This window comes from Notothenia rossii, assembly GCF_949606895.1.
Source record: "Notothenia rossii genome assembly, chromosome: 9".
Taxonomy (NCBI): domain Eukaryota; kingdom Metazoa; phylum Chordata; class Actinopteri; order Perciformes; family Nototheniidae; genus Notothenia; species Notothenia rossii.
The window spans coordinates 17,963,943-17,976,036 of record NC_136907.1 but is presented as its reverse complement, the minus strand read 5'-3'; the positions used below and the strand labels follow the sequence as shown (position 1 = coordinate 17,976,036).

Genomic DNA, 12,094 nt, shown 5'->3' with positions numbered 1-12,094 from the left:
ATTATAACGTGTACTCTTTGGTTTTCCCCTCAGAGCGTCCACCTCTGCTGTCTCAGCGTGTCGAGTTTCTTTTTCTGCCTCCGGCGGTCTGGCAATTGTCATCTATTGTTTTTTCTGTTAAGGCCACTTTGGCTCCTTTCATTCTTTCCTTGCTCAAACATCACATCAGGACATCACATGATAAAAGACACAAAACAGTGGCCATATGTAATACAATAAACAAACGGAAATACACATTACCCTAACATCAGCACATTCACTTGTTGTCAGAACATCGACCCTTGTTTTCTTTCTAAATTGATGTCTTTTGTCTTTTAATCACCATTCATTAGATAGCAGAAGAATAATATCTCTCCTCCCTTGTGTCTTTCAGCCCGGAGCCTCCCTCACAATCCCCTGTGAGCCGCAATGGTTTCGACCCGCAGTCAGACGTCTACAAGATGCTGCAGGACTATGAAGAGCCCGTCTCTGCACCCAAACAGTCCGGCTCCTTCAAATACCTCCAGGGAATCCTGGAGGCTGAGGATGGAGGTAGGGATCTGTCTGCCTGTCTGCCTGCCTGTCTGTCTGTCTGTCTGTCTGTCTGTCTGTCTGTCTGTCTGTCTGTCTGTCTGTCTGTCTGTCTGTCTGTCTGTCTGTCTGTCTGTGTGTGTGTGTGTGTGTTAATGTCAAGCTACTTTTCCATGAACTGAAAAATGAATTCGGCCAATGCTGTGCTGAAATGCTGACAGAAGCACACCTATTGAACTGATTGTAAAAAGGTTATAAGGGCATACATGTGAAAGCTATAGGGCTGTGCCTAACACTTATTTCGTTTTTAGAGATTCATCTGAATTATTTCCTCATGCAGTTGATTTATCTTAGCATCTATGAAATATCAGAGTACAACATACTTCTCACACACTGCCAAAAGTGAGAAAGCGTAATTTGTGAAAAACAGTTCACCAACCAAATCAGTAGTTCTCAAATATTGTATTCCCGCTAATTTGCAATGAGCACATCAGCTATTTTCACTTTGATAAACGTTGCTGCTCCACAGTCAAACGACTATACTGTTAAACTGACTAAGACTGTTGAGCTAGTATTTATTAAGATTGCTTTAACATTGTGAGCATCTGGTTTACCCGCGTGCATCTAGAAATCCTCACAAAATACTTTGTTATTTATAAACGTATCAAGGTGAAAGTTTGAGTGTAAATATTTTCTCCTATGCAAACAAGAGTCGTGATTCCAGCCAAAAGGAACATCTTGCCTCGCTCGGGCAGTTCCTCTCTCTCTGTTTTGACCTGCTCTGTCTTACTGGCATAGTTTTCCTTTTATAGAAAGACACTAGACAGGGAGGTTAGGGGAAAGAGGGATAAGTGAGAGAGGCAGAAAAGGAGAGATGGAGGGAGCTGGAGAAAGATGAATCGCTTTAAATAGCTCACTTACGGGTGAGCAGGGGGGGAGTTTTGGTTTACTGCAAAAACAACTTCAGAAAGGACAATAAAGTGAGAAATATAGTTTTCCTTTCTGCCTTTTGACCGCTCAACATTCCAGCTTTTGAGCACGAGTCATGTGATGCTGACAGCAGCAGAGGAGGGCTAATCCCCCAAAGTGAAACAGTTTTTTCAGGTTCTGCGTTTACCCCCAAAGCATGGCAAACGTTGTGTAAGTCGTATGTATAATCCGAGTGTTGGTATGTTAAAGCGGAAATAGCCTGGACCTCAAAGAAGTGGGCTCTTGACCTGTTAGCATGGATTTTCTATGATTAATGTTACTTTTTAAACCTCAGAAACATGTCCGCTATGAGAAGTATTAATGCCTTAATATACATCTTTCATACTCTATAGACCCTCCAGAAAAACGCGGGCTAAAATCCTTGATTACGCGATTAAACATGCGGGATTTTTATGTGATTTTATGCGGTGAAATTGCGGGAAGTTGCGAAATATGCGGAAAGTTGCTAAATATGCGGGAAAAAAGAATAATCATTTTTTTAAATATTGGGCTGTCTTATTTATTCTCTCTCACACACAACCTGCCACTAACGTTAAACCCCTTTACTATTCAATTAACCACATTCAATGTTTATTTATTGTAAAAGCAATTGGGCTATTTTAATCTCTGCGATCGCAGAATCGCGTTTTTCTGGAGGGTCTAACTGTATACTCCTCTACGTTAACTCTTAACTCTTAGTTAAATTGGAGAACCCCCTTCTTTACATTGAATGTAAAACCATCCAAAACCCACATCAGTGATTCTCTGGCTTAACTGATGTGGGTTTTGGATGCCAATACTGGTACAGATGTGTTTTGTTAGAGGACCTAATGATGGCTAATTCCTTTGTGTTTTTATGAAACAAAGCAACAACAACACGCAGTAAATTTGTCCTCCTGAAAACATACTTACATACAAAAAACCATATGAAATAGAATTCAAGCCGAATACACAGTGGCCTTTTCTCTCTTTAAAAACTGTGTATCACACCCTTGATATAACACTTTTTGAAAATGTACCAAATTGTTCAACTGATAATGTATAACCGATTGATATGTCTATTGGTTGACTGAAGCAGGGGCTGTGTTTCCCCTTAGACTAATATTCTCTCAGGGCCAGAATAAAAACTTCCTGCTCAGTTATCACTTTGCTTGGTCTGCGTTTGATGTGAGAGCAGACCGGATTATCTCCAGCACAAGAAACAACGCTGCCTGCTCCTGAAGTGAGGCCTGGAGCAGAGCCAGAACATACTGTTTCCTTAATTTAGCACTTACCATTACACTCAAAGTAATGAGAGAGAAGGAGAGGTAAAGAAAGAGACCGACTCCAATGACAGACAGAGGGGGTTGGAAGGGGAGAGACACCGCTGATGGATTAATTTAAAGGGAACCCTTTTCCGTCTGCTGTCGGTGGTCTTTCAGCTTTGGGAGACTGACAGGATGATTGACAGGTTAAGCCCTTGATGAAACAGTGAGACACCTCAGGTTTACATTTGGGATCTTTTTAAAAGCCGTCTGTCTGTCTCTTGATGTATGGCTGAGTCATTTAATCTGTGTGAGAGTGTTAAATAAAGTCTCTCTCTTGGTTATTATGAAGTCAAATTTACAATTGATCATGTCCAGCAAAAGTCAAATCATCCTGTTGTTGAATGCATACCTTGCCGTCAGGCTTTTAAATCACAGTAGTGGTTCCTCTTTTGAAGGTGAAAGCCCCTGTAGAGGCCATGTTGACTTTCAGGGGGCTTTTAAAGTTAAAGCAAACAAGAGTGTCAGTTTACCCAGAATTCCTCAGGCTCTGCCATGATTGGATTGCAATGTGGATGGAAAAGGTGCAGTGAAAGTGAAATACTAGATTTAAGTTGGATGGTTGGAGCAAAAGAACGTTGTACTTATTGTGCCATTATTAGGGTCTGTATTTTCCATAATGTCATGGTATTACTTACTTTATATAGGCTTACAATACAAATAAGCCTTTACAGATATGATCGAATTTAAGTGGTTTCCAATTGAATGTGAATATGGATACAAGATTTTATAATTTCCATGCGAGTTGAATTTAAGGGGAGGAAAAACTGGAGACGTGATGGGGGAATGTTCCTCTAACAACTGGAAAGAGAAATAAACAAAATTCCTGTGACTTCTCTTAAACGTCACTTGTTCCTTGAACTGCAAGCCTATTTGTTTAAAGGAACTCCTGAATAATATCACAGTTTCTACTCTTCTTTCATTTTGTATTACCAGATGAGTGGCTTAACAGTTTGCCGTGGTTATTTTTCCAGCAGATGGCTTGTCACAACACTATGAAAGATGCTCTAAATACCCAGTTTTAGTAAACGCAAAGTACTCAGGAGGGAAGCAGGCTGTGTCCTTTTTTTAGAATAAGACCTCTACTTACTAGGATATCCTTCAGCATCACTTCAATGCAGAGCGGGAAATGATATACTTCCAATACACTCGTCCAATGATTGGATTATAACATGTATACTGGGAATCTTCACATCCAGTAATGTTTGCCACTTTTATCTTACTTTGCTTCATATGTATATTTGATCAGAATTGTCTGTATTTGTGACCAAAGATAAACATCACATCTGTCACGTCCCCCCTTCAAACACTCTGAGTTATTCAATTCTGGATGTGAAGTTCCAAGGAAAAGTAGGGGGAGCATTCCAGGCAGATCGTTATTCCACAGGGATCAAGACAGAGCTGAAAAGATACAAGATTTAAAGCCCAAGCAAGACTTCTGGTCCACTGGGGGTAAACATGGGATGCCAGTGGTGAGGGGCTTAACTCTTCACTGTCTGGTAGAGCAGATTGGTTCTTTAGAAAGCACTAGAGCCAGTGTCCAGTGTCTTTACTCATATATATATATATATATATATATATATATATATATATATATATATATATTATAAATGCGCTTCCAGTGCCCAAAGTGAAGCCACTTTTTTTATTTGTTTGAACGAAAGCTGAAAACGTTGAAGTACTGGTGTGAAACAAGCAATAGGAAAGGGTCATTCTTAGGTTTGTTCAATATACGCTTCAAATTGAATATCAAACATATCTAATTCATTTTTATTTCAACACTTTCTCTTCTGATTATACTTGTTTTCTCACTTACTGCTTGTTTGACCCCAGTGTTTATAAGTGTGTCTCTCTGACACATTTGATCTGACATGTAGTCTTGATAAAAACCCTTTTTAAATCCCACGGTGACACACAACCCGAGTATATGTGCAGCGTAATCAAGAACAGATCCAGGATGTTTATTATTTTACTTTCTCAAAAAGTAAATACAATATCCCACCATAGCTGTCTGAAATGATATTATTACAGCTGTCTTTTGACACTGTGACTCTCTTTTCATCACATTCCCTGAGGCTTCCTCCTCTGCATTTGACAGGTTTGAGTTAGGATGAGGGCTGTTTTACAGTATGTCTGGGTGATATTAGTCACAGCGTAGCGGACACATTGTGCCGTGAATGTTGCTTGGGGTGAGAAATGTGTTGTAATCGCCCAACGTGTCACTGTCTGTCAAATAAAAATATCTGTCTGCGTTTGGAACGTATACACAGGCCCTACGTAGACTGGCTATTTAATAATGTAGGAGCAAGATTAAACAAGCGCTCATTCATTCTGCTTTCTGTATCTATGCCTGAATTTGGTGTGAAGATTTTTTATTAGTCAACCTTTCTGTGAGAATGTCATGAGTGTGCTGCACATAAAAGGTTTTCCATTGGAGTGCATAATTAGGTAATAGAGACATTAATCCCAGGAATAACATACCCAGCTATGTCAGCTCTTAAACGCACCATGGCACAGTCAGAGGCTAACTGTTACTGAGAGATGGAAAGTGCTTTAAATCAGGTGCCAGATGCAAAGTAATTAGACTGGTGTGCAGTGTAAAGTGACTTCAGCCTGTTTAAGCCTCCGCTGGCACATCGGGAAAGGAGAAATCTTATAGTGTATTAGTACATATTGGAGTAGCGGAGTATGCAGTATTAAGTATGTCCCTTTCATGCATTCCAGTCTGGCATAACTCAACGAATGATGATTTAATTTGATGGCTCAGTCTAAATATCTAATTGCCATACATGTAAATGCAGAAGCCCCTGTCTACTACCAGAATATCAGCTGTAATTGCTTAGAATAGTTTTAAAAATAACCTTTTTTGAAAGGTTTTGTAACATAACATAAGCCTTGGTGCAGCTGGTTGAGTTGGTGTGTAGAAAGCATCTCATCACTAATTCCTATCTAAATATAGAGATATATTTTTTGAATTAGGAAGAAAGTGTTCTCAAGGTGTTATCTTTTACGAGACGTTCTGTTCACTAACTGTTCTTAGGTCAGCTCGAATCACCTTTTGTCGTTCACGGTTCTCCTGTGATTGTAGCATATCGGTGTGATGGTTTAAGATTGACTCTGTAACATGGGATGTTTTTTTCCTGCTGGTTGTTTAGTTAGGTTGAATAGGAAATACTACTCCAGAGTCTTGAATTTAGCACACAGGAAAGATCGAGAATACACCGAGGTCAAAGAGCGGGGAAGGTGGACGCGAGAAAGACAACAATTATATTCAGTAACTGTAACAGCTGAAAAAAAGGGAACACCTTCTTATGAGTTAACACCAAGCTGCAACCTCCAGGACTGAAAGGTGCTTTCAATGCAGGCGAGTCCACTTAAAAAAAAGTCCAATTGATTAATTTGTTATCTCAGTAAACCTTTTCCTAACAGATAGTTTTAAGTGTTTTCAAATACAACACAATGTTCATTCAGTAAGTTATTGTCTTATTTAGAGTAAAATAGAGGATAAAGCAGGATATACTTCAGTTGTTGTTATCAGTGTTTATAATTTGTAGTTTTTCCGTTGAAGAATTTCTTGCCAGTCAAAACGCCAAATGCAAGGCTTCAAAATGGTTATCCACCAACCAATGGATGACCTCAGGATGACTAACTTCACTTCTTATACACAGTCTATGATTGAAACAGACTCACAGACTTATATTTGATAAGTATAGCATTTTCACATCATTGAATCATATACATTTTGACACCACCATGAAGATGAATTGCCTTGTATATTGTAATCTTTATTGGATATTACATTGCGTGCCAAAGGTTGTATTTGATGGAATCTGAAAGTGAAAGCATGAAACATGTATGTTTCGTGCTTTCACTTTCAGATTCCATCATTCCACACAATGGAGAGGCTAAGGAAGAGGACAAGTGACATCCTGTTTGGGAAAGCAAGCAACAAAGTGAATGAGATATGTGATCCCTACTGACAGAAACACTAAGGCCAACGGCTAGAAAAAGAATAAGTAAACAGCTAAGAGCAAGAGAGGTTCAAAGCTGGATGAAAATGGAAGGAGACAGACATGAGTTCAACACTTAATGGAACTTTGAATGGGGCTTTGTACTGTATAAAAACGAGTTAATTTAAAATAATATGTAAAGAGATTGTAACAGTTACAGCGCAAACAACCTCAATCGCTGCAGTCGGGTTATTCATCTGTTTAAAAAGGTCTGGGATATGTGGACACTTCTTAAAGTCACATAGGCCTGATTAATTGCTACAGAGTAACACATTATAAATACAGTTCCAACCGTTTTAATCAATATTACGTCTCAAATAATTTATTTATTTATTAAGCAACCCTATAATAACTGACTTGCTGTACACTATCCCTTGCTTGATGTTGCCAGATGGTCACTAAGGTGATCTTCATATCATAATTAGCCGACTACAGACCTGACAACAACCATGCTTTTGTCTTACTACCTGAAACTGTTAGGGAAATTCCTCCAGGTTACAAACACAAAGACATGCTTTCATGACTCTGTAAGGCTTTTCCCCTTGAATTACACAGGGTTACCAAAGGCCCTCATAGGAAATGTGATGTCAGCACATGACACCCTCATAAATGTACATTTGTAGCGACCGTGTCCAAAGTTCCTGTGTTTATTCTCTGCTGGTTTTTTCTAGGTGTTTCCCCAACAGACAGAATGAGAAACCTAAAGTCACCTATCATGTCTCCAATCCCCAAACTGGGAAGCCCCATCCCGAGCCCCATGTCCGGTCTTCAGAAGCTGCCCCAGTGCACACGCTGCTGTAACGGCATTGTGTAAGTATATAGCATAGAATAGTCCATACAATTAGCATGTGGTTGTGAGTTATTGGTGATATAACCACTTTAAAAAAACATGTGGAAGACCACTCAAGGCATACAAAATGTTTATTTTATAAATGTTCCACTTTTGCTTTTAATTTCAACACTCTGACCTTTACAGACATATAGTATTAGTTTTAAATGTTTAATTGTAGGGTGGTTTGTATCACAGCATAACATTGTATGGTTTAAAAATGTTGGGTGCAGTGGTTTATAATTACAGACTAGTGAAGATACCTTTAATAAATACATTAAAATATGGATGATTTATTATCAGATTCGCTCTTTTAATCACCATCTGGTAATTATATGTCTGTGTGTGGTTGTATCACTCTTCCTTTCATTCTAACATTTCAAAGTTGAACAACTCGAGGGGAGTGAAGTTTCCTCCGTGACTCTTAAACAAAAAAGTAAACTTGCACAGGTCGACTTGCAGCAACAGGCCTTTCATAAGAAAACCTATTCCCATTTGTCATGTTAACGATTAAGCCAAGCCATCCTCCACACCCTTTCCCACACACAAACACGTACACACAAGCTTACACTAAACATTGAACACAAGCACACACGCTTTTCTGCCAAAGTAACCACATGCACCGGTAATCCCCCTTCTATTAAGCAGCTCCAGGTAAACACTGATGTCATCGGCTTACTATACGTGTTAACAAGAGGGCATTGTAGGAGCTTGCAAGGCACAAAAAGGCTGTTATGACCTAGGAGCATTTTACAGCTTTTTAAAAGGGTGTAGAGCACTGTGTCAAGAGTTTATCCTTCAAGTCGTGCGGTTAAATGGGGAAAGCGGTTAAAAAAAGAAGTTGGCTTGTGAATGAATGGTTGCTGGCCCTCGTCCCTCGTCCAGAAAGGAAAATCTTATTGGGAACTGTGAATGAACAACGCCCTTAATAACTGCCATCACTGTGTGACTGACTGAAGCATTGAACTACCAAATGCACCAGTGTTGATCAGCAGAGAAAAAACAACTCTCTATTCAGTTCCCAGGTGTGCGTTGGTGTTATTTCCCTGAAATATGACATCAATAATATTCAAATACTTGCGTGGGCATAGTTGCTAAACGGTATGATAACTGATGATAAGCATAGATAATGGAAACTGAAAAGAACAACTGAGAGTCATTCATAAGCAATTTATCATCACTTACTTCCTTTTAAAGTGTTCCGCTGAATGTGTTGCCTCTGCAATGTTCACCTCCCTCGAAAACACATTGGACCTTTTAAGGCAATTTGCATGTCATCGCATCGTTTCCAAAAGGATCAGATATGAAATTGTGCCAAAGGTATTGGAAAGATAATCTAAACCCCTATATTTTAAAAGTATATTTCAAGCTAGGGTTTTAAACAATTGTCCAAAAGAATCATCTCTTAAACAAGTCCAGCTTTATTTACTCTTTTGTCAATAGCATCTGAGAAACAATATATGGGAAATTAGAATCAAAAAGTGTCATACTTAGTTCTTACAAAAATAGTTAAATGCCAGGTCTTTAAATCATGATTAACCATGACCAAGCAAAAACATTTAAGGCTTAGTAAGCACTGTCTAAGATCAGAGGGGAAAGTTGGAAAAAATAGGGAATTACCTACACTAGCACCAAGTCTGTTTCATGTATCTCTCTTTGTCTTTATGAGTAGTTTTTAATGTGCATCTCCATCATTTCCGAAGTTGTTAAAGTCTTATCTGTATCTCCTTTTATCTATTATTCCAGTGGCACCATTGTGAAGGCCAGGGACAAGCTGTACCACCCTGAGTGCTTCACGTGCGATGACTGCGGCGCCAACCTCAAGCAGAGAGGCTACTTCTTCATCGAGGAGAGTCTGTACTGTGAGACCCACGCCATGGCGCGCGTCCAGCCCCCAGAGGGCTACGACGTGGTTGCTGTGTACCCCAACTCCAAGGTGGAGCTAGTCTGAATCAGAGATGGAGCTGGCTATACTGTAATATAACTGGGGAGGTAAAATCTGGGAGAATGGGGGCTACTGAGTATTTTATCCTAAATGTATCAGGCTCTGTCAAGCAGGAATGCCGATCTTGCATAAGTGTTGCCATTGGGAGATTCCAATGAACTGCGTGTGATCCAAGATAAGCATTTCTACACTGACAGTCTTGATAAATGCTATGTATATTGAGAATATTGTAATTTGTTGACAGAATAAGGCTTGGATCTCATGAGTATCCCAAAACTCAAGCTGACATTGTATGTCCCAAGCTGAGAGCCCTCATCTCTCAATCAGTTTGTTTACGTTCAGTTTTACGTCCAAGAAACATATTGAACGAGTTAGGGCCTTATTCAGAAAAGATGTTCATATCCACATTACAAGCACGGCATATTCAATTTAAAAACCAAGAAACTGCACAGATGGCAATAGTCTGCAGGTATTAAACTGAAATTGTTATGCAATTTGAAAGCACGACACCAATAGACTCCAAATATCTGCTTATCTAACAGCCAGAATATTCGTTATTTTACCAGCATAATATTCAATGTCGCATGACACCACTCACTCAAGTGTGTGGGTGTGAGATGCGGGTTATCACATGGCAGTTTGGAGTATGTTTGCTTTGATGAACTATGCAGAGGAATTAGTAGTTTTTCTGCTATCCAGCTAATTTTGCATTTAGGTATAATACATATAACACCATTTACCCTGCAGAATGTCAGTTTGTGTTTTGCCAAGTAATTTAAGGTATAACGATTTTTTTACAGATTTGGTTAAGGGGTTTAAAGGTTTCAGTGTCTTTTTAACCATGTTACAATTACACCTTATACTCCTGTTATGATACATGGACGTTTGCATTTAGTCATTTACATCTATGCAGTTTATATATCAGACTTTCTATGTTACAAAAAAAGAGGAACATCTCTTTATTATGCTCACTTTCTGCTTAATTTTCTGTTATTTGAAACAATAAATAATAATTCATTATACGCAGATTTCTACCTAGTTATGAGCGTCTGGAGTGTGCTTTGAAGCAGCTATCCAAGCAGCCCCCCATCTGAAATGTAAATAAACCCTGCTGGAGACATCCTCTGATTTCTTTTAGGAACTAAAGAAGTTGTTGAAAATCAGATCCCAGATGTGATCACAACCACTTCAGTTTAAAAACAACTCAATTGCAAGAAATTAGACTTGAATGATTAAGTAGCCTAATGCAGTGCGTGCATGCATTCATGACTTTTTGAAAGCATGTGACACACATTTAAAGACGATTGTAAGTTAAGTGCTCTCAGGCACCTAACTGAGAGAGGAATGTCAGCTTTCATGTATGTTCACACTCCAGAATTCCTTTAAATAAAAACAAGAGCATAGAGTTTATGGTGTGCGTATATTCAAAACACTTTTTTCAACAATATGCTCTCCATCTCTCATGACAATTTGAAAATGATCATGTGTACTTGAGATGGGAGACATATATTTTAAACTGCCCACAGCCTACAACATGTGGGAGTAATTCACTTTTTAATTTTTTTGGACGTGAAACATAGATGCATTACTATTCTTTTTTTTCTGATTGGACAGAAATTGGAAGTATGCACACTTGTATTCCCTTCCTACTTTGACCTCAAATTTCTCGATGAAAAACATATATTTCTTTTACATTTCCTCTGAGAGAGGGGGAACAGAAAGAGAGGGAGGTGAGAAAGAGAGATGAGAGGATGTTTTTATGGAAAGAAGTGTGCCTTTTTGACTCCAATGTGGGGCCATTTGTCTTGGCTAATTGTGAATAGTGAAGTAAAATGGGTGGAGGAGTGATCGTATTCCTAATTTTAGAAATATTTCTAACAAAATTTACTTTTTTATTTGAAATGAGACCATTAACTTTGCAGTGCTGATGTCCATTGTTTTTTAGATATCAACAGTGATGTGTAGCTGCTGGTATGCCATCTATACTAGTTATCTTGTAAATTATGTGAAAATTATATTGCTACCACATTGTTTCGTTGGTTTTGTACATATTTCTTTTATCATGATGCTTTAACATACTGTTTGTAACATGTCACTCGCATTTCACTCGCGTGCCTTTGCATACCCAGTGTCTTTTAAATGATTTCCTTGACACAAATCTACTTTTTCTGTTTAACTTATTGTTTTACCAACACATTTGTTTGTTCCTATATGCTTTTTTTTCTAGAATCAAAATAAAATGAGTGCATTACCATGATATTATTTTTCGCATTCTTTCTTGGGATTAACTTAAAATAGAGACCAGAAACGTATTGAGAGCTGTACTGGGAAAAACACAAGGTATTCAGTTCTTGTATTGGCTCTTTCCCATAACATTTCATGTAAGACCTCCAGGCTGCAATATGTGTGTCTTGCAACCTAAATCCTACGGTCTTAATCTGAAGTTAAACCTATATCGTTAAAGGTTCGATTAAGCCCTAATTTATTCCTCTATTTATTCTAGTCTTTTTTCCGAACATTAACTCAT

At 38.6% G+C, this 12,094-nt stretch overlaps 1 protein-coding gene across 1 annotated transcript in view; it reads left to right on the top strand.

The window, feature by feature from the left end:
* The window catches only part of pdlim4 (PDZ and LIM domain 4), a 41,325-nt gene extending 29,501 nt beyond the window's left edge, over positions 1 to 11,824 (top strand). The window contains exons 5-7 of the mRNA XM_079647544.1: positions 374 to 531; positions 7,465 to 7,603; positions 9,369 to 11,824. Coding sequence (XP_079503670.1) covers positions 374 to 531; positions 7,465 to 7,603; positions 9,369 to 9,573 — 502 coding nt within the window. The 3' untranslated portion in view covers positions 9,574 to 11,824. The remainder of the gene's footprint in view (positions 1 to 373; positions 532 to 7,464; positions 7,604 to 9,368) is intronic.
* The last annotated feature ends 270 nt before the right edge of the window (positions 11,825 to 12,094 follow it).